The sequence below is a fragment of the Mizuhopecten yessoensis genome, unplaced genomic scaffold (genome assembly GCF_002113885.1).
Source record: "Mizuhopecten yessoensis strain PY_sf001 unplaced genomic scaffold, ASM211388v2 scaffold3853, whole genome shotgun sequence".
NCBI classification, from domain to species: Eukaryota; Metazoa; Mollusca; class Bivalvia; order Pectinida; family Pectinidae; genus Mizuhopecten; species Mizuhopecten yessoensis.
Genome location: NW_018405252.1, coordinates 757,130 through 785,010, shown reverse-complemented (window position 1 = coordinate 785,010; position 27,881 = coordinate 757,130). Strand labels below are relative to the sequence as shown.

The 27,881-nt window shown below is 37.0% G+C and overlaps 2 protein-coding genes across 2 annotated transcripts; one reads left to right on the top strand and one right to left on the bottom strand.

Moving 5' to 3' along the window:
- Positions 1 to 52: 52 nt before the first annotated feature.
- Positions 53 to 27,739, bottom strand: LOC110448144 (uncharacterized protein C12orf43 homolog). The gene is made up of 7 exons (XM_021494224.1): positions 27,643 to 27,739; positions 4,296 to 4,485; positions 3,808 to 3,862; positions 3,578 to 3,673; positions 2,104 to 2,165; positions 1,836 to 1,962; positions 53 to 1,183 (listed from the first exon to the last, which is right to left on the bottom strand). Exons 2-7 carry the CDS (start codon positions 4,417 to 4,419, stop codon positions 895 to 897), a joined length of 753 nt encoding a protein of 250 aa, XP_021349899.1. The 5' UTR covers positions 4,420 to 4,485; positions 27,643 to 27,739; the 3' UTR covers positions 53 to 894.
- LOC110448143 lies at positions 4,447 to 10,546 on the top strand. Its single transcript, XM_021494223.1, has 2 exons — positions 4,447 to 4,614; positions 6,456 to 10,546. The coding sequence occupies exon 2, from the start codon at positions 6,639 to 6,641 to the stop codon at positions 9,237 to 9,239; it is 2,601 nt and encodes an 866-aa protein (XP_021349898.1). The 5' UTR covers positions 4,447 to 4,614; positions 6,456 to 6,638; the 3' UTR covers positions 9,240 to 10,546.
- Positions 27,740 to 27,881: the final 142 nt, after the last annotated feature.

Here is a 27,881-nt window from a genome sequence, read left to right as displayed (position 1 = left end):
TTGTTTTTTGTCACTTTGAATAATATTTCTGTTCATGTTAAAAACAAAATCAACTCTCTGTATAAATATATCAGGTGACCGTTAAGGCCCATGGGCCTCTTGTTCATGTTGTGATATTTATCTATAGATTATACAGATTAAAGATAAAAAGAATATTTATCTATAGATTATACAGATTAAAGATAAATAGATTATACAGATTAAAGATAAATAGATTATTCAGATTTCAGAGCTATTGACAACAAGAAAATTTCCACACAACAATCATTTTAACACATTCAACCCTGAAGACACATTTGAACTCTTCCAATTCAAATGTTGGAACAGTTCATTATGAAATTTCAGGGGTGAATGAATTATTGGGACACAATGTGAACATTTTTAGTTCTACAGTATGTTATGTACCTGTTTTAAATAGATTACAACGAAATTCATGTCAATAATGTTTGAAATAATTCCAATATTAATTCTTCATGTAATTCTGCTTCAAGCGACACATCTTCAAAATCTAAAGGCTGCAACTCTTGATATACACATCTACCCCACACCTTCGGAAAATATTACAAAATTGAAGACTCGTGGTCAGTTATTTGATTGGTTTCAGGTGTAAATATACTGACAAATCGCTAGGCTGAAACCTGTCCTTTGAAGATTACAGACAGGCTACACATCAACTTACAAGCCAGTCATTTTTAATGGTGGTTACCATTCCTTTCATCCTGATCAAAGACATCCTACTAGTTTATTCCTGCAGTGTATCATCCACAAGTTTGCACGTATTAAGCTTTACATTTTGCCCGAACATATTTCAAAGGTGTAGAAAAGGTATAAATCATGAAAGAGGATTTTGAAAATGCAGATGACAGCAATGAGATAAAATTATCAGGACTATTTTTAACAATTTTCTTTAATATCTTTCTGTTTTTTGTTCTTCTTTTTCTTTTTCTTCTTTAGCTTCATACATCCGTTGTCCTCTATAAGAGTTCTGTCAATGTCTGTACCCTCTACATTTGACACACAGTCTTTTCTAGGTGAAGAATCTTTGCCATTTTGGTGACAATTAGCTTCTGTGGCTTTTATAACAACAGATTGGTTTTCCTGAGAACCAAACGAAATCTTGCTTTGCTTGATTATAAAGTCATGTGACACCGCTGCTGCAGCCAATCGCTTGTCTTCCTCAGAACTGAAGTAGAACACAGTAATAAAACTTCAATCATTTTTAAGAATGACATATTGTAATTATTTATTCAATGCTATATGACTGCTATGATCCCATGTGATTTTTAATTAACAGTTCTTGATGGTCATGATGAGATGCCTTACATGAACTTTACATGAATCAATGCAATGCAATAGGAATTTTGAATTTTGAATTGTTTTTATTTCTTTTGGTATTGTTTTAAAGCCAATTTACAGACTACATGTTTACTGTATACTGTTAAAAGGACTTAGATTGCTAATATGATAAGCTTCAGTAACCAGAGCCTGACCAGATACAGGACTTTGTTTTAAGGCCCTTTGACTAATTAAATCATCTAGGACAATAAATACTGTAAAAATAGACACTCACAAAAAACAGACAACCAAAAAAATAGACACTCACAAAAAAATAGACACTCACAAAAAGAAATACATCAAACTTAAACTAAAAGGTTATGAAGTAAAATATGCAAAAAACATCAATAGCAAACAAACTGGTCGTAAAATATATGGCATCTTACCATTAAGATCAAATTAATATAAATAATTGTATATTGATTGCACAGAAACTGTTTTAAACTTTTATAGACGGTACATCAATGAATATAAGAAAACCCCTGTATCAGTATATCCACCTATCACTACTGCTATCCCTGGCTCTTCTTCTCCTGGGAACAGGCCTCTTCCGTAGTGGTACTGGTACGTCTTCTGGGTTACAATCAGTCGTTAAGTGATGCCTTGATCCAAAGCACAGTCTTATACCTATCAAAACATGAAAAGTAATGCAAGAAATACTTAGCTAGAATTCTATTCTTTAGGGTTAGGGTTAGTATGAACTCTTTAATAAAAAAAATAACTAAATGTTCAAATTTGTTATCAAATTACTCCTATTAAATTAAATACCTGTGTCCTCATAACCAGCGGCATTCAGATTTCCGTTTTCAATCTCTTCCTCTTCTACCTCTCTGCAAAAAAATTTTTAAGTCCAGTTTGAGAAAATTTTATTTGCAAAGAAGTCAACTGTTTTTTAGGGAATTCTCTTTGCTAAACAGGTTAATGTATTTGTTTGCCTCGAGTGGGCCTTATCCCTAAACAAGAATTCCACGGAAGTGGATGTGTCGCCTGCGCAGGAAGCTGGGAGATTACGAAGAAATAGATACACTTATTTCAAGAAATAATGTTAAAAGTAAGCAATAATCATAGATTATGTTTTTGGATGGCATCATTTTGTTATATAATCTGTTATTCTAGGAAGAATACTCTGAGTTTTAAGGAACTTGCTATGGATACTCATTGTCTCAATTCCAAGTTTAATTTGTATGATTTGTCGGATGGTTTCCCATAAATAAATGAATAAACTTGTGGATTATGATGTTAAACAGCTAGTGTTGTCAATAACATTTGGAGTAAGACGGCATTTCAGAGGTATACACGGTGGGTCAAGTGGTAGATCGAAGCCGTCCAGTATACAGTTTTAGTGAAGTTTCTATTTATAGTAACAGTGACCTTGACCTTTGACCTTCGGACCTGAAAAGCAATCCCAAGCAAGCACTTTTGGTAAGGAAGCACTGCATGACGTTTGAGTTTGATCGGCCCAAGAAAACTCAAGTTATCGCACGAAAACAGATTTTCTATTTATAGTAACAGTGACCATGACCTTTGACCTTCGGACCTGAAAAGCATTCCCAAGCAAGCACTTTTGGTAAGGAAGCACTGCATGAAGTTTGAGTTTGATCGGCCAAAGGAAACTCAAGTTATCGTACGAAAACCTCTGTTCACACGTTGCCGCCACTGCCGCCGCCGACAAAGCAATACCTATGTGTCACCAGCTTTTCGCAGGCGACACAAAAAGCATGTCAGTAGTTTAAGATTTTTTTAAAACATACACTGAACTGTACATATAGTAAATATAAACACATTGTGTTTGCTGTCATCAATTAAATATTTTAAGAAAATGATGTTGCAGATTAATTGAGTAGAATGTCATTCTCATGGTAAATTATAATAGTGAAACACTAAATATTGGTATTAATAGAAAGTGGGGGGAAAAAATGCTTATTTCAGCCTGAACAAATTTCTGATTGTTTTGGCATATTCTCAAAAAATGTTGGTAGGAACATCTCAACATCAAAAAGGTTGTCCTTTCGTTAGGACATCTCTACAATAGAAGTCTAACTTCATCTACCTTCTAATCATTTGAGATTTGTGGTGATGTGTTACAGTTGTAGCAATATTCGGCTTTAAATAGAAACTGGACAGAAAAACCGATTACCAGGTATATATATAAACAATCCTTGAGATACACAAGGATACTGACGAGATATAAACTGGATATCGTGTGAAGATTGTAAGACAACATGGTAGGGATAATACATACTGATCAAGCATCTGTGATAATTTCTTCGCCACAAACGCCTTAAACTCTGGAGTTGTGTTCAGGTCGTTCCTATCATGTTCTATTGTTTGAGATGGTCTGCAAGAAAAAACATATACAGGTTAATTTTACTAATAATTTATCAAACAACATCTAAAACTATAAACAAACAAAAATCATACATTAAAAACAACAACAAAATACCATAGTAAAGAGGAAAGATAAACAAATACCTTTTTGATGGGATATTTGGAATAGACCTATTTCTTGAAACTGCTGGCTGAATTTCTACAAAAATAAAGAAATCATATATTACAACATATGTTTTTGGTGTAAATATATAAAACTTTCAAAATTAATATACCAAGTTAGCCATTAGTTAAACAAGATCTTTTTTGCACAACAAATGACAGATAAGTTATGATGAAATTGCTAAAAACGAAAAAAAAACATATGGTAATTAGTGTCGTTTATAAGTGCAATAGCTTTCACACGGTATTACACCCATTTACGAGGGGAGACAATCTGTTGTCAGATATTTCATATGTTCATCGATATTTTGTCTTAGACAATTTAAACGTTTACACAAACCAATAGGAAACATCTACTGAGAACATGTGCGCTGTGCCGAAACACAACAATGCCAATAGCAGTGTCAGATATATATATATAAATCCCCAATATTGCAATAAACCACAGGGGTTCGTTTTTAATATCTTACCAATAGGCCCCACTTTTGGTTCTGCTGACTTAACAATGGTTTTAATGTCTATAGCTGCATCTAACAAACGCTGGCGTTGAGTTTCATCCTCAATCGAGCTGTCGGAATCAGAATCGGAGGCCATGTTTTATGCGATTCATATAATTTGCGAAACGCACTTCCGTTCCAGTATCTTGAACGAAACGATAACCTATTAAAAAGAAATTAACGTTATCGACGACAAAATGACGTAAGTTGTCTGTTCCTGGCATGGGTATCTGTTAGGGATTTCTGTTTCTGAGAGCACCTCTACAGAACGTATGCACACCTATGCACCTATGTAAGTAAAAGTTGCATGGTTTAAATGACATTTTCTTCTACTGTAGGGAAACGAGACATATATACATGTATAGTTATAATTATGTTGCAAAACAGATCATTTTGAGTCTAAAAATAGTGTATGCATTGTGCTTCGTTCCAATGGTTGGTTTTATGTCGGTATCTATTCGCATAGGCATATACAGCAGTACTGCCGTTATTATAAAAATTGTGTAACTTCTACCTCACTTTTTATGAGTCAAATTTTCGGCTTCTTTCGTTAATTCAAGCAATCTCGGGTGACATAAGTTAAATTGCGTGCTTCTTTTGACGTAACAGTACCAATGTGCTCTGGGGAAGATATTGCACGATAGAATTAATATTGGAATTAGCGCACCGTATGATTGGTTTTCACAAAGTGTTTATTGTATAGCATTTCTCAGCATTAAATGTAAAAAAATCAATTATGTTATATCCACGATTAAAACTACTAAAAAATAAATCAATCAAAGATATTCACGATCAAAACATATTTATTTTATATTTACGATTGCCCAATATCCAAATTGATTTGGAGCAGGATGTTATACGTTGACCAGCTGTATATTTATGTGGGATAAAGTGACAAGTTTTGATTTTTTTTTATAATCTGCACTTCGAATAAGTATTAAATAACAAATGTGTGTTCATATTAAAATTATAAAAGAATCCGAAAAGTTAACTCAATTACTGAGTCCATATAATACCACACTAATACTGTCATAGATAATGTAATAGTGAGGGAGAATACGATGTAGCTGTCACACTACTACCAAAGTCTGAAACAAGCCTTTTAATTGCAGGGAGGGTTTTAATGTGTACAGCTAAGAGCACAGTAATTTTAATGGCATATCAAGTAACGATCAAAACACAACAGATGAATAGCCTGATATCTGAATCCTGCTCAAGCATCACATGACCCTGGCTGTTGCGAGGACGTTAAACCACAAACAAACAAACAACTACTCGAGGGCTACTTTAAAGTGTCATCATACTGAAGTGTCTTAACCTGGACACAGTATCATGTCAGTCCACTCGTCATACTCCGACAACGGGCCTACCGCCAGAGTCATGTCACTATACTGAAAAGAAAGCGTCTACAAGGGAAAAGAAAGTGGTCCAATGCGGACAGCAAATCAAATTAGGATTTTCCAATGTACCCTAAGCAGAAGACATATACTACTACTAGTATGCCCCATTATCTTGATCCCGAGTCAAAGTCTGAGTGTTTTATTAACCTGTAACGTATCAGTATGGCTATACTCTAGGAAGACCAATGGATGCACGGTGTTTTTTTCAGATTGAAGATATTACTACAAATGTACTTTTGAACAAATTGCTGCTTTCTTTTGATGCTTGTTATTTCATGAATATTAACATGTTTAAATTCCTCACGAATTACCGCATTAGTGGCTTGTTTTGATACACCGATCATATATTAACGTTGCCTTCCAAGTTGTTCACATGTTCCGTAAGTTTTCATTTTATATTCAAAAGACAAGTAGATCTCGTGCAATATTTCGAAAGGAAGCTAATTATAGTACAGTGTATTGATAACGGCTTTTGAATTACCGAAATTAATAACATCAATATCTTACTAAAGAAACTGCAATGCGAAAACATTTTTTTCCTATGGCAGATAAAGGCAAATTTGTCGGATTGAAAAAAAATATCTATAAATGAATCAGATATCAATATAATGAAATAAAGCTACAATAACATATAATTTTGAATTTGCGTCTAAAACGGAACTTTCTGCAAACAAACATTATTTGGAAGTTGTAAAATAGGCAATGTAAGTGAACATTGTGTTTTGTATTTCAGGCTAACACGAGGGATTGATGATTTATTCTAAATCAACAGGCCGCACAGATGCCAAGAAAGCGATGGCCGGATATAATTCAAATGTTAACCATAACTATATGAGCATTTTGGCGGAAATGGCTTAAGTCGGTATGACCAATCTAACATTGTTGATGTCCAGCTGGCACAAATAACTTCCTCAGAATGTTGGCGGGAATGACAGAGCGTCGTTATGACCAATCGTCCTCTATTAACCAGCTGCTCCTGGCTGCAACATCGCTCGATACTTCACGATTGCGTGCACTGCTTGATGCAGGTGCAGACGTGAACGCCCGGAACGAGGTTGGACAGACGCCTCTCCTGTCGGCATCCCTTAACAACATGGTAGAATCGTGTCGTCTGCTCCTTGAAAAAGGTGCGGACATCAAACACAGTGATGTCGGTGGTTATACCGCTTTACACCTGACCCAATCGGCTGAAGTGTCCGAGCTAGTTTTATGCCAGGCAAGTTTTCAAGACAGAAAAGATGAAATCGTCAATATGCGAACCAAAGAAGGAAGGACACCATTACACGAGGCAGTCTTGCATGGGCCGTTAGACCGCGTGACTTTTTTACTTAAGCACAATGCTCTTGTAGATGCTGAAGACGAAGACTTGACCACCCCGTTGCATTATGCTTTTAGTGTTTGGGACAAATCCGAGGAGTTGATACAAATAATTGAACGATTACTTGAAGCCGGAGCTGATGTTAATAGACAAACTGCCTTCTTGAAAACCCCGCTGCTTTTGGCATGTTCTCAGCAAGCACTTGGCGCGGGCAAACCAGGCATCAATATACTATTAAACTATGGAGCAGACCCCACCATTACCGACATTGATGGTAACACAGCATTACACGCCCTTCTGCAAGGAGACGATTTAGCACTAGGCGTAACACCGCCGGAAGTTGTTGACAGACTTGCCAAAGTTGCTCCAGAAATTCTTAACAGTAGTAATAAATACGGGGAACATCCGATTCATTTAGCATGTCGAAGATGTGTTGATGACGATTTTCACCTCGTACGTCATTTGATTAACCTTGGAGCGGATGCATTTGCCCGTGACACCATGGGAAGAAACTTACTGCATCTGTGTTGTCTGTATGGGAAAGATGAGGAAAACGCCATCATGGCGGACTACCCTACTCTTCCAAATGAAGTTGATTGTCGCGGCAGAACCGTTTTACATTATAAGGTCATACTCACAAAGGAAGTGCCGCAAATTGAGAAGATTCTTCAACTGGACGGATTCAGTAAATATAGTGTCTCGGACGCGTTCGGGTTAACAGCTTTCGACTATGCAGCAAAGAAAGGGCATGTGAAAATGATTGAACTGTTCAAGAAGTACGGCGACAACTCCAAAATACCAGTTGCCGATGGTAAGCCTGTCCAAGGAGATGAGACAACCATTGATCGTCTGCTTTCCCCAATTGTTGTGGAGGCATTTGACGATGTGCTTCCCGAGTCTTTACGACCAATACAGGACGCAGACACATTTTTAAAGGAAATTTGGGAAGCTGGATCTTCGCCAACAAAGAACACTAAGCTCTTCAATGAGTGTAAATCGGTTGTGGAATCCTTTATGCACAATGTGGTTGATCTTATGAGAGAAAAGGATGAAAGGTTTTCTGGGACGTTGATTCAGAATGGTAGTTCGTATGAAGGAACCAAGATCGGGTTTGCTGATGAGTACGACTTTCTTTTGCAGCTTGATGAACTTAGTAATGCTTGCCGGCCCATTGAAACAGGAAATGACCCACCTGGTTACGCGAAAGTTGCGCGCATTCCCCGACAAGAGTTGGGCAAGTATGAGGATCTGTTTGATTCTGAAGGAATCATAAAATGTGAAAAGATCATGTCCCGCTTTAGTCAGATAGCCATGGAGGTCATGCACGACCCTCGTGTCTGGGAATCCAGTGGCCTTGATTTCTTACCACGACTTTTCATCAAATGGAAAGGTCGTCCTTCACTAACGATTACGTGTACACAGCGTCGTCCTTGCACGGTAGACTTACTCTCTATTGATTTTCTTCCGGCGTTGTATTTCAAGAACTGGTTGCCTTGCTGCACACGTGACGACATGGTGCGTCAGCAGGACGACGTGAGAAACACAGGGTGTCATATGATCATTAAACCAGCTGATGTACCGTATTATCAGCATGCGCAGTTCGGAATGCCACGTCACTTCCTGCGAATTACATTTTCAAGAGCAGAAACTGTGCTCTTCAATACTGTCCCGGCGTTCATCAGAAAGAGCTACATGATTGCTAAACATCTTGTCAAAAGAAATGCTCGGATTCCTCTCAGTATTTTGTTCGACACCGGTGATCTACATGAAAGAAAAGCGACCATTATTGGTAAACACAACATAAATTCGTACTATATCAAACAATGCTTGCTCAAAAAGGTGATGGATGACTACCCGGTGTCACCTCCATGTTTAGACGAAGAGGAACAATCTCTGATGACAAGATGGGTTCGAACAATTTTTAAAAGCATTCACAAGTCGTATGAGGATGGATATCTGCCAAGTGCTTTCATGCCGAGCCAAAATCTGTTGCACACATTCAAACCGGATCCTAGCATTGATCGGATGCGACACATACTGTTTCAGCTTGTCAATCACAGCATTGTACAAGAAAGCGTTGCCGCGACAATCACACGCGGAGAGTACAACCAGCGAGATCCCAGTGACCGAGAGATGAGGATGGATGGTAAACTCCAGCTCCTCAAACGGCTGTTGTATGGACCGCAGGATCGAAATTAAATAAAACCATTATAAGTCACGATAAACATATCATTTAACTGGACTGCAGGAATGAGTAATATGTCAAAGCATGTGTAGGTTAATTGAAGGCAGGGAAATAAACTTCGAGATCATATCCCATGTTGCTGATCGCCAGTAAAATTGTCTGGAGACTGCTACTCTATCGACTTGACATAATATATCCGATATTGAGCTACAGTTCCCGTTGTTATGATACCGGCACTAGTAACGGATATTGGTCCTATAGACCACAGGACGAAGCCCAGTTTCAAGTACTTGTGACAGAAATAGTTTCTCCTCAGCGCTGCATTGATGTCGTCATTTTGACGTTTATATCAACTGGCCTTGAAAGTTAAGATGAAAGCTAAATAGTGTAGATATACTTATTATGTGGGTGTGAGAACTTAAGGGCTGCGTAGGGAATAAAGTCCTATTATGTTGTGAATAGTTCTGCTGGTACAGGTAGGAGGCTGTATTGTGTAATAGCGTGTGGGAAGGAGAATTAACAGGTGATCTTGTTAACAGAAACTGTATATTAGTATAGGTGTGTGGCTGCGACTTGTTCCGGGGTCATTGGGATTGAGTGAGGTGCTAGGATCTGTTGTAGAGAAGGATGAGCCTAGACATGATGGTGTATAAGGTTATAGAGTAGGGTGAGCCTAGATATGATGGTGTATAAGGTTGTAGAGTAGGGTGAGCCTAGACATAATGGTGTTTAAGGTTGTAGAGTAGGATGAGCCTAGACAGGATGGTGTATAAGGCTGTAGAGTAGGATGAGCCTAGACATGATGGTGCATAAGGTTGTAGAGTAGGATGAGCCTAGACATGATGGTGTATAAGGTTGTAGAGTAGGGTGAGACTAGACAGGATGGTGTATAAGGTTGTAGAGTAGGTTGAGCCTAGACATGATGGTGTATAAGGTTGTAGAGTAGGGTGAGCCTAGACATGACGGTGTATAAGTTTGTAGAGTTGGATGAGCCTGTTTGTTAGTTTGCATGATTGTATTGGGTGCCAGCCTAGTTTGCCCATCAGCATACCTGGAACTGAGCTTGTATTGTTTTATATGTTTTATATGTATCGTGCTGCTTTGTGTTATATTTCCTTTATTTTGTTTATATTTGCTTTGTATGAAAGTTATATTTAATATGTCAGGAGTATGTTAAAGGTTGTGTTTTAGAATCCGTACAGTCAGTTTGAATTGGAGGTGACGTTGTTGGTGTGTTTGACTTTTTTTGTTATGGCGTTTATGCTAGGTATCTGTTACTATACTATACAGCTATTATACATATTTTATCTCATATTTTGAATGGAATCAACATTACTTATACATTTTGAAATATATTTCTATATTAATTTTATATATACAATGTATTTAATTTTAATATTTAATGTTATTTGTTACTATTTAATGTTATTTTAATATAAAATGAGGGAAAAAGATAAATTCAGATGTGAAAAATAAGTCGGGACTTTAAAGTCGAGAGCCATACAATACTGGGACTGTAGTAGCCTGAGTTTCCTCTGGCCCTGACACCAGACGTAGACATGTTGACACCTAGATGCCCATCTATATGGTGTAGACATCTATATGTCAAAATGTCGAAGTCTGGTGTCAGGGCCACAGGTACATGCTAAATACATCAATCAATATGGTAAGGAATCTCGTAAAACATCTAGATAATAATTGAAATCCTCTGTAATTTGTTTTTATGAAGAATGCTATAACATACAAGTAAAGGGGATTATACAAGGTTCGAGAGATTGGCTCGTTGGTCAGAGGAACGTGTGAGGAGGGGAGTGGTTTTGATGAAAAATGGAAAATTATAAAATACAGGAAAGCATTGGTATATGAAAAGGAAGACGATAATGGAGTCAAGGTAGGTCAGAGGAAGTAGGAAGGAGAATATTTGAAATGTCTTTGTGAGGAAAAGGTAATGCGGCAGTAATTAACAAGTCTTAATCGGAAGTCACTGGTAAACGGAGAACTACTCACAATCGTTTTGATTCATATAATTGTTTTTCATACAGTATCTATATGATATTATATACTTTATGTCTTAAGAATTTACTTCCATTTATGTGTGTTATATTTTTGCTAATTTTCAAATATGCACATTTTATTGTACATCATTTAAGTTTTATTTTAATTCTTGCATAATGTTTTTTTTATTTTTACACCTTTACAACGACTACAAAACAAATGTCAGATGTGGTGCTGAAGATGTTGACCTGTACGGAGCACCTCTCCCATGTTTTTGTTAAGGGCCGTGACTTCTTTCCTTTTAGTTTGTGTCTTATCGGTGCACTTTCGGGTTTAGTCCTGATCTTGTTGACAATAGCGTATATTTTCTATGTTATAGAATAAAACAAATATTATTGTCAGAATTTGACACGTTTAATTGAATTTTACAGCATTTGCAATTTCATGCAGACACAGTTAGTTCGTCATTTAAGGAAATCTGTGTCTTATATAAATCAGCATTCATAATAGAACATGGACATTGCTGTACTTCATGTAAAACACCCATGTGTTCAGATCTACCTCGTCTGATTATTGTGAGTAGTTAACTTATAAAGCTTTGTTTTCTTAGCATGTAAACAGTATAGTTTACCGCAGCTAGAATCCATACACAACGGTAATACTTACGGTGTTAACATATCACAGTTGATTCGGTATTTATGGTTTCAAAAGATGCAACTTGATGAAAACAAAGTTTTTAATTTTTCCCATTACTGTGCCTGTTGTTCGTTGTCAGTCACTTGTACTACTAATTTTGATTGAGGGGATAACTTGGGTGTGAGTTAACTTACAGTGTCGTTGTCAGTCACTTGTACTACTACTTTTGATTGAGGGAATTACTTGGGTGTGAGTTAACTTACAGTGTCGTTGTCAGTCACTTGTACTACTACTTTTGATTGAGGAGATTACTTTGGTGTGAGTTAACTTACAGTGTCGTTGATGAAACAGAAGACGCCTACCCTTCCGAAACACCTGGTCTTACTCTCCTTTTACTTTTTCAAGGAACAACGTATAAAGCTGTCTTTATCCCGAGTTTCCTCTGGCCCTGACACCAGACTTAGACATTTTGACAGATTGATGCCTGTTTTGGGCACCATCATCTCTCAAAATGTCTAAGTCTGGTGTCAGGGCCAGGGGAAACTAGGGCTACTTCATATTATGCCATATTTCTTTTCTTTCTTTTTTTGAGATCAAATTACGGCGTTTACTTTTCTAAGGCCTACCTATTGATGATATGTCAGTTAAATGTCAGTCTAATGCCTTTTTGTATAGTTTAATCGATATTCGTTTCCGACATTCTGATGAAGTGAAATGCTGCATAAAAATAACTATTATCGAGTTCTGCTTGTTTCATTTAAAACCACACATGTACGACAAAGACAGAACAGAACTGATATATCAATAACGATGTTCTATTGTAATCTACCCAAAGCGAAAATTTTCTAATTTATGACATTTGCGGAAATTGATCTTTTCATGACATCACTAGACATATGGAAGTGCCTAATTGTTTTAGTAAGTTACTGCAGAACTCCAGACAACGTAAACATGTTTAACAAAGTATTGGAATTGTTCTTTTTTTTTCAGGAAAACTATAGCTTTGATAAATCATTTCTGAAAAGAAAACCATGCTTTGCAGGACATGCAAAAACAATAATAGTGTCCTGGATTACAACAATAATAGTGTCCTGGATTAAAACAATAATAGTGTCCTGGATTAAAACAAATAGCTGACTAGACCGGGGATTCGAACCCTGGACTTCAGACTGTTATACTGTCGCTCTTTACTACTGACGGACGTTGTTTCCAAACGAAAGTTAAGGGGAGGTTACTATACATACAAATACCTTAAAGTGGGATAGGGATCCTTATAATATCTGCTACAAGGTAACGGTCTGAACCCTCTGGAACTGATAGTCCACATGTAATATAAAATTAATCACTTTGTGACGTAAGATAATTACTTGAAATAAAAAGTAAGAAAACTCCTATCTAATAATTTACTAATTCGATGCAAGTCAAATAAATCTATGTCAGAAGTATTCCGAAACATGAGCAGTGTGTAAACATGTACAGTCAAACCTGTATTAAGCGGCCACTTAAGGGATCAAGGAAAATTGGCTGCATAAGAGAGGTGTATATGATGTGCAGTTTGGTAGTCAATAAATTGCACATGTTCGTTTGTTTAAAACGTTTTATGCGGAACAGACCTGTTATCTAAAGCGGTATGGGTCTTAGTTACACAACCCAATGCATATCTGTGTGTACAACGCGGTATAAGGTGAACCAGATTTCTGTCGCCTGCATTATTTAACCGTTGGGTAGATTTTAATTGTCTGTCTTACCGTTTGTTGTTTAACACCAACCTATACATGCATGATATAATCTGTATGTCGTACAAGGCGATCACGAGGGTGTTTCTCTAGCGGGGTGGACAGGCGCGTAGCTACCATGTAAGCCAATAAGCCCGGGCTTGCATATGATTTTGACAAGTATACGTTTTCATGACGGTTTTTTTTAAATGACGAAAACTGTCTTCTGGAGCCTGCCCAATTACAACACAACAGAATTTTAAAAGATCACGGTGCTTTGTATTTTTTACTTTGTCAGATTGCGCATAATAATACCTTCTATAATGGACGTATATAAAACTAAAATTAATTTTCTTCCATGTCCACAAAATGTTTATGAAACCAGAAGACGAAACTGTGTCGGAGACTGAGTAAAGGTGACAGTGGGGGTAACCTCGCTTTCCAATTAACTCGGATCAGATTATAAGAAAGACAAACCCAATTGCATGTTCACTAATGCAGAAGTATCAAATGCATTTATCAAGATTAGGTAAAAACCAGACAATGTATGTATGGAGGGTGTACAAAGCAATACCGACGGTTAATATTCAGAATTACACTGGATCCACGTAAATAGGTATATATATATATACCAAAAATAGGACTTTTTTCTTGCGGATTTAAACGAGAAAACAGACATCAGGACGTGGGAAATGGCTCCTGAGACGTTCTAGAAAACAGAATTTTCATGGGGGAGACCCCCTAGAGCCCCCTTACAGGAGGGGGAAGACACCCTTTCGTACCCTCCCCCTGCTCGCGCTACGCGCTTCGGGGGGAGCTGCCTTCGGCAACCCCATGTCGGGCTTTCACATGGTAAAGGGGCTAGCTACGCGCCTGGTGGAGGGGGTTTAATATCAGCTAAAGACCAAGGGTGTAGCTAGTTGTAATAACGATATTCAATCTGTAATAACGGTATAGATATTCACAACGTACCTATATCAATTCAATTAGTTTTTTCTGTAAGCCTTACGACTTATAAGATACAAAACACAATATTAATACATATTAACAGGTTAAACAGAGTAACGGTGTAGAGGAGAGTGATAATTGTATGTAATCGTATCACATACATACACACACACAAATGTGATAATACTATAATGACTGAGAGCACTTCTTAAAAGCAAATCTTATATATTTACCAAGATTACACAAATCTTTTACATTATTAACACTTAGCAATTGAACAAGTTTAAACACACTAGGACGACTAAAATAATATGGCGTTAGGTATCTCACCCGTAAATCTGCATAAATACTTAATAGGACACTTAAGGATGAAGTGAAACTCATCCTCAATATCATCAGTATCACATAATGTACAAACACTATTGGACCTAGCTAAATTATTGTATCTTCTTCTTTCAATATTGAGCGTATGAGATCTTAAGCGAATACATGAAATACTGTTTCTATACAACTGATCAATAGGTTATTTCAGGTAGTATTGCAGACCAAACTTATCTACTAAATGCTGATACAATGTTCCTTTTGGGGAATTCTGTATTGTAGACAACATTTCTTGTACATGTATATCATGAAATGTGTGCTCTATTAACTTCTACACAATCTTACTTTCATAGCAGTTATTCCATAAATACCCTAATCCTAACTTATTCAATTCTGATTGTATATTTATAATCCAATCATTATTATCTAACATTCTCTGTTCATAACATGCTTTCAATATAAAAATGTCGGTTTCTTTCACATTAACCCAGTATTTCAATATTTTCATTTTCCGAACAATATACATTGGAAGTCTACCTAATTCGTAATATACAAGGTCATTACATGTATTTTTACCAACACCTAGTGTTTTTTTTACAAAAAAAATATGTATGAACCTTTTCAACTTCTAAAGCTCTGTGAAAACCCCATATTTCACTTGCATACCCCAATACACTGCTTACATAAGTGTCGAATACAGAACATAATGTTTCAGTATTAAATTTATGGTTCTTTAATTTGCTTGCTAATGCAAAATAGGCTTTCCTTCCCTTCTCTGCTGCATGTTGCTGAGTTTTATTGAATTTTCCGTTAAAATTAAAAAGCATACCTAGATAGTTGAATTCATTAACAACTTCTACTTCGCTATTGTCATAAAACCATCCTTCGTCTTGTTTTACAATACCACCATTCCTGAAAACGACAATTTTAGTTGTATCTCTATTAAGAGTAAGCTTCCACTCATTATTATACAAACATAAAGCATCTAACATAGATTGTAGAGCATGCGGTGTTTCTGCAAAAAGAACTGTGTCGTCTGCGTACATAAGTAAAAATAAGAATATCATACCAATTTCAACTGGTTGACAATTTTCTCGTATAAAATTCATTTCACAGTCATTGACAAATAAACTATATAAAATTCTCCTTGGAAGAGACTGATTCTGCTCGAAAAAATATTCTGAAATACGACAGTTGTATTTTACACAGGATTTAACATGTTCATACAGGGATTATATAGTCTTTAACAATTTACCTTGAATTCCATGTTCAATGCGTTTACACCACAACTTCCCTGTATCAATAAGGTCAAAAGCCTTTTTGTAATCTACACAGCAACAATACAACCTTTTCTTTTTACTTAAAGATCTATTAATTAATGACTGAAGTACGAATATAGCATCTACAGTTGAGTGACCAGCTTTAAAACCAATCAATGGAACATCCGCGGATTAAAGGCAAATATAGAAGAATTTCAGAATCTATCAAAAGAATTTAGACCCGCCATTTTTTGTCTTCAAGAAATCATGCTCAAAAACCAATCACGCTTAGAAATTTCTCACTCTACACTAATATTCCAACTGTAGTTAGCAGAGCAGCAGGTGGCGCAGCCGTAGCTGTCCATAAAAATATTCCTCACAGAATGATCAAGTTAAACACAAATTTACAGGCTGTTGCTGTCTGTGCAACATTACACCGACAAATAACTGTCTGTTCAATTTATCTCCCTCCGAGTATTGTTTTCACTTGTGAGCAACTCAATAATCTCGTCTCCCAGCTCCCAACACCATTCATAATCCTCGGTGATTTTAATGGTCATAATAGCCTGTGGGGCTCTCCCAACACAGACGAGAGAGGAAGACGTATTGAGGAATTTATAGATAAAAACAACTTGTGCCTTTTTAACAACAATACCCCTACTTATTTACACCCTGCTACAGGCTCTCGTACCCACATTGATCTATCATTATGCCATCCATCCATTTTACTTGACTATGACTGGAGGGTAAATGATGATCTTTGTGGGAGTGACCACTTCCCAATTTTTCTTCAGAATATTGGGACTCCTCTTGATGATCCTCTACCTCGATGGAATATGCACAAAGCAGATTGGGCCCAATTCCAACACATGTGCATTGAAAAACTAACCATAGACAATTTTACTAACCTCGACGACCCTATCAAAACTTTTACTGAAACACTCACTTCTATTGCCCAAAAGACAATTCCAAAATCCGCTCCAAAACCTACGAAGTTCCTTTTATCTGAAGAATCTTTTAAAACACGCAGTAATCGGGCAGCTGCTCTAAGACGCTACTTCAATTGCCCAACTGCTTCAAACTACAGTGAATTTAAAATTTGGCGGGCAAAGGCTCGGCGATCAATTAAAATTGACAAAAGAAACAGCTGGAGAGAATATGTATCCAAGATATCATCAAACACGTCCTCAAAAAAAGTATGGGATATGATTCGGAAAATAAGTGGGAAAAAGAAAAAGGCAACATCCTCCCACCTCATTAATAAAAACAAAATTTTCTCGTCTATAACTGAAATTGCTGATGCATTTGCAAAAAACATAGCTAAAAACTCATCCCCTTTAAACCACTCCCAAAAATTCCAGTCTTTGAAAAAAAAGAGAGAAAAGAAACGGCTCAATTTCAAATCATCAAACAAAGAAAGTTATAATGAACAATTTACCCTACCAGAACTTGTTGATTCGCTTAGAAAATCACAGGACACTGCTTCAGGTCCTGATGATATTCCATATCAATTTCTAAAGCACTTACCGGACTCTTCACTAACATGCCTTCTTTACATATTCAACCAAGTTTACGCTTCCGGAAAGATTCCCGATTCGTGGAAGAACTCCACAATTATACCTATCCCAAAACCGGGAAAGGATGCTACTGACCCAAACAACTATCGTCCTATCTCTCTGACTAGTTGTGTATGTAAAACTTTGGAACGAATGATAAACACTAGACTGGTTTGGTTTCTTGAGGCCAACGATATAATATCCCCTCTTCAAAGTGGCTTTAGAAATAGAAGAGGGACAAATGACCATCTCATCAGATTAGAGACGTTCATTCGAGAGGCTTTCGCCAAGAAAGAACACCTTGTCGCTGTGTTCTTCGATCTTGAGAAGGCCTATGATACTACATGGCAGTATGGCATCATGAAAGATCTTCACGACCTTGGCGTACGTGGAAACCTTCCCAATTTTATATCTAATTACCTATCAGATAGACACTTCAAAGTCCGTGTTGGTTCAACTTTTTCTGAAACGTCTAAACAGGAAATGGGAGTCCCACAGGGTGGAATCCTATCAGTCACACTGTTTGGACTTAAAATAAATGATATAGTCAAATGTCTTGGTCAATCAACAGAAGGGTCGTTATTTGTGGATGACTTCTTGATCTGTTACAGATCTAAGAACATGCACACGATAGAACGACAACTTCAACAGAGTTTAAACAAACTACAAAATTGGGCAGACGAAAACGGCTTCAAATTCTCTAAATCCAAAACTGTGTGCATGCATTTCTGTCAAAAACGAAAAGCACACAATGACCCAAATCTAACACTCGATGGCACTAGAATTCCTGTTGTTGAACAGACTAAATTTCTCGGCCTCATTTTTGATTCGAAACTCTCTTTCATACCACATATAAAGTATCTGAAGGATAAGTGTTCCAAGGCGTTAAACATTATACGAGTCCTTTCTCATACTGATTGGGGAGCGGATCGTGAAATGCTTTTGCGCCTATACAGATCACTTATTCGAACAAAACTGGATTATGGTTCTATGGTATACGGGTCAGCGCGCAGTTCGTACCTTCAGATGCTAGATCCAATCCATAACCAAGGGCTACGTCTTGCCCTGGGAGCTTTTCGAACAACACCTGTAAAAAGCCTGTACGTGGAAGCAAATGAACCATCCCTTTATGACAGAAGAATAAAACTTTCATTACAATTTGCAACTCAATTAAAATCAAACCCTAAAAATCCTGCTTTCAACCAAGTATTCAACCCCAAATACCAAAACATATTTACGCAAAACCAAAAACTTCTGCCAACATTTGGTATCCGAATTTTGAATTTCCTGCAAGAACTCAACATAAAATTGACGGACATAGCTGAATTTAACATATCTGATGTTCCTCCGTGGACCATTCAAACCCCCGATTTTAACTTTACATTACATGAGCGAGGGAAATCAAGTGTTATGCCCGAAGAACACAAATCCTCCTTTCGGGAATGCATTTCGAATTACCCTTCTCATACACAACTTTACACCGATGGCTCCAAAGAAGGTGAGAAAGTGGCAGCAGCCTGCTGTACTGCCAATACTTGCACTTCAGTCCGACTACCAGACGGCGCCTCCATCTTTTCTGCTGAAGCATGCGCCATTGGTTTGGCCCTCGACCATATCGATGAACACCGCATTAAAAAGGCAATTATTTGTTCAGACTCTCTATCTGTCCTACAGAGTTTACAGTTACGAGATCCTAAAAACACAATCGTACAAAACCTTGCTCATCGAATATCTCGTATATTAAAAAAGTCTAAAATAACTTTACTATGGATTCCGAGCCATGTCGGAATAAAAGGCAACGAATTTGCTGACAGGGAAGCAAAAAATGCATTGAATCTCGAACAAACAAATATCAAACTACCATACACAGATTTTAAACCTACTATTCGTACAGCCATTCAAAATGAATGGCAGAAACGCTGGTCTCTGGAGACCAACAACAAACTTTTTAAGATACAACCGAAACTTAAAACATCTATTCCCAGTCGGAAAGATCGTAGAGAGGAAGTTGTCCTCGCTCGGCTCCGCACTGGGCACACATATCCTACTCATTCGTACCTTTTAAAACGAGAAGATATACCTTCATGCCACGCATGTGACACTCCATTTACAGTGGAGCATTTTTTAATAGAATGTTCCGATTTTAAACACATTCGTGATAACTACTTCCGAGTCCCGGATATGAAAACACTTTTCAGTTCCGTGGATTCGAAGGCATTATTTAACTATTTGAAAGACATCGGTCTATTTTATAGACTCTGATGTCTTTTAACCCACCTTATCCTTTTTGACGTTATATATATATCGCATATTCCATATCATCTATTCGTTATCTCTTTTATTATTTTAACCCCCTTTTATTATTTTTAATTATCTACACATACAATGCGAATACTTTTAAAATGAACCATTTTATCTGATTTTATCTTCGCTATTCACATGATTGTTAAAAAAGTAAAATAAATAAATAAATCACCATGGCCCTAAATGACCACAGCCGTCGATGGGCCGTTAAACATAAACAAACAAACAAACTTTAAAACCAAACTGGGCATCAGTTATAATTGAATTTTCTGTTTAAAACTGCAGTAAAAGTTTGCCCGTACAACTGACAAGAGTAATGCCTCTATAATTACCAACATCATTAATATCACCTTTTTTGTGTACTGGGACAATGCAGCCACGTGACCACACTTCCGGAAAGAGACCCGATTCAAATATTCGTCTGAAAAGCTTCGTTATACAAAGGGTTAAAATGTCTTCACAATCTACGGAAAGTTCATTTAAGATTAAACCTTCACTACAGCTTTTATCTCTTTTCAAATTTCGAATTGCGATATGTACCTCATCTTCTGTAAATGGTTTATCTAATTCTTCAAATATTGTTAAATCTATGTCATCATAAAAGTCCTGAGCAGTAGCATCAATATCACCAGTGTTACTACTAACACTTTTAAAATATTCTAAAAATTCGTTGATATTGATTTGTGGTTGGGATACACTGTTTATACGCTTTGAAAAATATTTATAAAACTTTCTAAGAAACTCAACCCTATCACCTTCTTGTCGTTTATATTGTCGTTTGAGTCTATATTCCAACTTTTTGTAAGCCCGTTTTTTTAACTTATAAGAACAGCATGATTCTCACAGGATTAAGAAACATCAAAATTAAACAATGCATTTTTATTTCATTATATCTGGTTTTACATTCTTCAGTAAACCACGGTTTGTCCTCTTCCTCCACCTTATGTTGACGGGGATAGTGTGATGTACTTTAAGCAATTTTAACGCCACAATTAGGTAAAACTTTGTCATTTACATCACCACAAAATTTGGCTACACATCTATCAAGTTCTTCATGAGTACCCAAATGCGTATCACATATATCCAGGAAGTTCTTCAACTATTACATTAAGGCCATTACATATTTTATCTACATTATCTCTGTTCCACCTTACAGTTTTAAATGTCTTACCTGTACATGAAGCACCGTTTTGGTCATCAGTAATATTATTGCTATATGTACTGATATTGACGGAGAAATACAATGGTGAATGGTCATAAAGAGTATTGAACTCATCCGTACCAAAGTTTATAACATTAGAAATATTATCACAATCAACTAATAAGTTATCAATAAGGCTTGTGCCTTTGTTACTACAAAATGTAAGACTTCCGTCTTTGTCACCTGTATAACAACCATTAATTATACACATACTCGTATGTTTAAACAATGAAAGTAGTTTTCTGCCATAAGTATTCACATATTTATCCATGTTACTACGATTCTGAATATTTAAATGATTACTGTAATACATAAAATCTAACGTATCATTGTTGAGGCCATCATTTACTATGAAATCCGGTTTAGTTCCTGTTCTAGCATTAATGTCGCCGGTAACATATACATTTACATTTGTTTTGTAACGGCTAATTGACTCTGCAAGAGTAAAAAAATGTCAACATCCCAATTATTATAAAAAAAAACACTTTTCTGGCGGGAAATAGCAAAAACACAAAAAATAGAGACTTTTCATTATAGCTAAGTTTTACCCAAAATATACAATCCACACTATTTTCAACTAAACAAAACACATTTTTTTAAATAGCTCATGTGTAAAATTACAAATCCGCCTCCTTTCCCAGTAGGTCTAGGAAAAGCGTATGAACAGTACCAATCTAGCTCAATAACATCAGTATCTGTAATCCAGCATTCGGTAATACAAACAATATCATATTTATAAATTATGTCTACAAAGTTTCCATCAGTAAGTTTGTTTGCTAGCCCTTTGCCAATATTCCATAAACGAGCTGAAAGTTCACTCTCCTCTCTGTCCTACCTCTGTTCCTTGGGTGAATAGGATCTGTCAGAGGTACTAGAAGGAACATAAGGCTCACTTGCCCTTCGTTCCTCAGCTGGTTTCCCAGGAGTACTAGGAGGTACACACGATTGCCCTGGCTGGGCCCGAACAAGGTTACCCTCATAAGTCATCCGTTCCTCAAATGGTTGCCCAGGAGTACTAGGAGGTACACACGATTGCCCTGGCTGGGCCCGAACAAGGTTACCCTCATAAGTCATCCGTTCCTCAACTGGTTGCCAAGGAGTACTAGGAGGCAAACACGGTTGCCTTGGCTGGGCCCGAACGAGGTCACCCTCATAAGTCATCCGTTCCTCAACTGGTTGCCCAGGAGTACTAGGAGGCACACGCGATTGCCCTGGCTGGGCCCGAACGAGGTTACCCTCGTTAGCCCTCCGTTCCTCAACTGGTTGCCCAGGAGTACTAGTATAATGGCGGGACTGTTCATTGCCCCTATACCCCGCCCTCATTTCCTCAACTTGTCGCAGTGGAACGGCCAGGAGTACTACGAGGGCTAGTATGTTCACGTTCAGATGAGAAACGTGGTCGAGAGGATGACGGAGCAGTGTTATGTCCGTGTTCCTGTCCAGAGAAGGAGGAATTAGGAACACGCGGTCGTTTTACTGATCTTCGACCATTATTGGATGTCTGGACAAATTCACTGAATGACTTAGTTGACCTAGTCTCTTGTCCATTATACAGCTGACCATCGATGTTAGTTTATATTCCTCACACGCTTGACTTGATCTCCTGCCCTCATATGTGAACTTAGAATGGGACACAACTCTCTTCGTCGTTCTTCCACGGCGTTGGGAAATTGTTCGTTAATCCAAAAGGGTGTATCTTTAAGGTAGTGTGCATTATTCCGAACTAACTGTAGTTCTTTTTGGAACATAAACACTGCTACGATTGGTCGTTCTTTCCAAAATACTTGCTTGCCAACACGATGGACATTGGTGAACTCAATGTTATTGTTGATACACAACTCATAGTATATAAAGTCTCTCAGTCTACTTTCGGTATCTTCATGTGAGTGTTCCTCCAGTCCATGGAATATCAGGTTCCTTTTCATTGACCTGCACTGTATGTCCTCTAATGTATCAAATATTGCCTTCTGCCCACTTTCATATCATCATATAGTCCACTGATCATTTCAGAACTCCTCTCAAATTCAATGTTATTCTCTTTAACTTTTTGGATTTTATTTTCCAGGAATCGCACTTCGTTATTCAATGATTGCAAGGACTTTTGAACATCATCAATTTTTGGGACCTGTTGTTCAATTACATTCAATCTTAAATCTAGCTTGCCAACTAACGCTAAAAGTTCTGTAAGTGAACTAGCGATTCCACTCTCACCGGTGGGAGAGGAGTCGTCTTGCAAGCATTGTGGAAGTTTCAGTCATATTTAACTTTATAAATCCGGTTGAAACAATATACACTGTAGGTTAAGTTCACAACAGTTCACCACTACACCACATAGGTAAGCAGACAAGTACGTACATTGTAGGTAAGCGGGCAAGTACGTACATTGTAGGTAAGTAGCACTGAGCACCTGTCAACTCTACAGGTAAATCCCATTGTCTGTATATTTTGTGTAGGTTGTCCTTTAGAAGCCACTTATTAAATGTTTATCACGGTTACTACGATATTTTTTCTCGATGATCCGTATATATTTACGGAACACCCAACCCCAATAAAAAGACATTCTCCTGTAAAATACAGGAAACTATGTAGGCCTTCAGCAAGACCGAGGTAAAATCTTAAATCAGGGTTGACATTTTAAGTTCTTAGTATGAAAGCAGGTTAAAATGACCACAAAATATCTTCATGCTGACAGAAACCCTTGGCCAACGAGATGAATATGTCTGAAAACCAAGTCCTGATACTCAAATCAGAATAAATTCCGATCCTTAGATAGAGATTAGTGATCAGAAAGTGATATTTACTTCCTATTTTTATTTTATTAAAACCTGTTAGTAGTCTACTCCTGTTCAATATGAAATAGAACAAATATCACTCTTAGTCTCATTATTTCGGTCTCCTGGCCTTCTGCAAGGGCGAAAGTCAACGATTGTTAAATATAGCTTCTTCATTGATTTACATGTATATGTAACGTTAATAGACCGATAGGTGCCAAATACATACAGAAACGCAACATATTGAAGAAAAATATCTAAATTTATTAAACCTTTTACAATCAATTATCATTTGTTTTAAAGCATATGAGGAAATGTATGTAAACTAGGCACTGACCTCAACAAAAGTCTAAAATTAAAAAATATTTCCAACATTCCGAAATAATTCCCTTCTCGGGTATTTATAGAATCAACCAGGAAAAGTCTAAGCATTAATCCATTTACATAAATTCATTGATAGACAAAGGATATGAAACCTCGATTTAACACAGTAAGCTGTACAAGTGTAAATGTCACTTAATGGAGACACTATAGTTACAGACTTCATAAACAAGAACAGGGACAACACACATCAGCAAATTACAAACACGACCTACGTTTTAGTTTGCAGCATATCAAATCATGTTAAATCGGCCGGTTCATGTAACTCTTTTGATCTTTTCTAGGATTGACGTCACTATTTAAAATAAATCCGAGCGATTAAGAACCAGGATACCACCCTCTAGGTCATAGATAATACATCGGCGACGTTGATACTATACAGAGGACAATCTAAACAGAAATGAACTAAGTTTTCGCAACGATGCAGACTAATTGAAAGGATTTACGCTTATTCGATTTCGTGCAACCGACGGCTATGATTTAAAACATTCATTTTCCGGGTCTGAAAGTGAAACAAACTATATCATAATATTTTATAAGTTACATGCTTCTGTCTTAACATAAAGTTTGGGATTTTAAGGTATCAAAATTGAACAAATTTCTGATAGATTCCTTAATGTTATTCCGAGGTTATTCCAATAGAGTGTTGGGGGGGGGGGGGGGGGGGGGGGGGGGGCGATAATTGGCACGCTGTGTTGCTCTACCATCATCATTATTGCAAGGAAGAATATCATATTGTGTAGTTCGGCGTGGGGACTGTTCAATTGTATATCTTTACTTATTATGACGGTTTCCATTTTTCTCTTTGATATCAGTCACCTTACAATCTCGACACAAACAAAACAAAGCGTGGTATAAATAGTCAAACTCATAACAATTCAATCAGTTTTATCTTGGTTGCAGTTTTTCGATATATGATGATTTTTAAACTCCACAATTGTCCCAACCTTCATTGGCATATTCAATCAAACGTAACGTTATAAACATGATTTACTGTTTTAGACATAAATTAGTTGTGCTGATTTTGATATAAATTTTATGTAGAGTAATACATATTTGAATACTCTTTTAATGATTATATATTAAGACAATTTTCAATCACAGCTTATCTTACAATGTCTATGGATGATCATACGTGATTGATCTGGTTTACTTGTTGGTAAATGTGGTGTGTGAACGTGACAAATCATTATCTATATAGGACATACGCCAATGCTTGGATCATATTTGAAAATCCTTTTGGCTACATAAAAAAAGTTTTTTAAAGTCCTGTGACGAGTAAGATAGTGACGTGTCGAGGGCCAAGAGACTTGGTAAGGATGCTGAGAAATGCCACTGACGTTTCACAAACAGGACGTCACTTGTATGTTATTAACCTGTTGTATTCCACTGACATTGACGCCGTGTAAGAAACCAATCTCAGACAGAGCTGTAGGACATGATGGGTTTGTGTATGAACATGTTCAGTGGCGGATCCAGAGACCTATCTGGGGAGGTTTCCAAATGGGGGGNGGGGGGGGGGGGGGGGGGGGATTTGAGGAAAATGGTGAAAATACATGATTTTTAAAGAAAATTCTTAGGCTGTTAGGCTGGAGGGGTTTCCTGAAGCCCAAATAACCCCTCTGGATCTGCCACTGCATGTTTCATATGGACTGTAGTAATAAACTGTTTGAACATATGGCTACGTTATTCAATATGATGATAAAATTGAAATATATTCCAAAACAATTCAAAATGGATTAAATGTTTAGTTGTACAAAAGTCACGGGGAAATTAAAGATGAACCCAATAGCTGTAGAGACAAGACCACCACTGCCAGTAATGATTAAATCCGTGTCCAGTAGAATCACCCCAGACATTTGTTCAGATACCTTAGACTAAGATTTGTAGGTTTAGTTTTGAGTAAGGTATGGTCTAAGCGACCATGTTACTTGAGATACCAATCAACCTCATATTTGTATCTGTCACAAACAAACAGCTATCTGTATAACGGAGTAATCCTTGTAGCCTATGTACAGCTTTTAATAATGCGTTTGACAATGTTTGGCACGCAGGCTAAAATACAGTATATCGGACTGATAGGCAAAATAATCAAGTCACGTTACCAGTGGAAATTATCTGTTAAGTACCCGCAGTATTCTAAACCATACCGTGTATCTTAGGAGTATGTGTAATGTCTTGTATGTCAATACTCATGGACTTATGTCATTACTCGTCCTCGATACTCCAGGGATAACGCTCACTTTCGCTCTCTGCGCCCTTTGGTATATGTCATAGCAAAATTGAAGGCACAAAGATTGCTGTTTGATTGGTCTCAGGTAAAAGAAACTGTTACCTATATTTTGAAGATTACAAAGGAGCGACACCCGACTTCAAAGCCTGTCATTTTTTCCGTTACCTGACCGCGAGATTCTTTTGGGGAACATCAAAGGATCGAATTAGTCTTGTTTTTCTCTTCCACAAGGTGGTGTACGGAGCCTTCAGTTTTGCTATATATGACATATTCTAGGGAGTGTCGAGGATGGTAATTAATGTGAAAGTTTATTTCGATACTGTGACTTATATTATTTTACATTGTAACAAAAATACTGAAGTAACAGACAATGTATGGTGTACTTTTTGATATGTATGTTAGATATACAATTCAATGTACATTTGCGTAATTCATCGGACTTTGATTTGACTAATATTTGATTAGATAGTAGATATTGACGTTCGTCTGAAGACATTAAATGTTTCAGAGTAAGGGTATTAACACGTGTATCAAATGTTGAATACTACAAATAATTCAATTATTTCTCAATGACATCAATTCAATGCCAAATTGAATGTACCTCTTTTTTCTCTGATAATATATTTACATGTACATTGAAGAGTGACGATAAATGATCATCTTGTTGGGGAGACGGATAATAATAACAAGCGGCTAATATCGGGTTATGTGGCTGCAGAATCGGGATTTTTTATGCATACAGAACACTTCAGGCGTTAGAATATAGCTATGGTTACTAGACACGATTTGTTTATTTTAAAAGTAAGGATATTTTATAAAAGCTGGAGAGTACGTTTTCTTCAGTAGTAAGAAGTAAGACCGAGTACGACTGTTTAAGAGTATTTAAAACACTTTCTTCAGAAGTCACACTGTTTGTTTATTCCTTTTAGTTAAGTGAGCCATTAATATGTTGAAGATTACGAGTTTGCTGACAATAAACATGTAGCGTTAACCAGAGATACATGTATGTAGTATATATATACATACGTCTAGAGCGGCTTTAACATTCGTTACATGATATACTTTTAGTGACCAATGCTAAGCTACAGGTTCCTTTCCTGACGCCTGTGACCATGGCTGAGGTAGGCAATCTGGTATTTTAAATCACCGTCTGTACTACCTGCAATCTACAACAAATACAATATTCATTGAATCACACAAAACGTCGCTTATGTAAAATTAGTGCTATTGTCACTTCCTGTTGGACGGCATCGTCGGAAAACCCCGTTCGATTGTACTAGCGTTTATCGGGTGGCGTTAATTTTATATGCCAGATCACAGGCACTAGCCTCGTCTG

Excerpts from the sequence above, each read along its gene's own strand:
- LOC110448144 (XM_021494224.1), bottom strand. The coding sequence starts at position 4,419 with ATGGCCTCCGATTCTGATTCCGACAGCTCGATTGAGGATGAAACTCAA. Across the intron at positions 3,863-4,295 it reads ACCAAAAGTGGGGCCTATTG|AAATTCAGCCAGCAGTTTCA; the intron begins GTAAGATATTAA and ends TTATTTTTGTAG. Across the intron at positions 1,184-1,835 it reads AGGGATAGCAGTAGTGATAG|TTCTGAGGAAGACAAGCGAT; the intron begins GTGGATATACTG and ends GTTCTACTTCAG.
- LOC110448143 (XM_021494223.1), top strand. The coding sequence starts at position 6,639 with ATGTTGGCGGGAATGACAGAGCGTCGTTATGACCAATCGTCCTCTATT.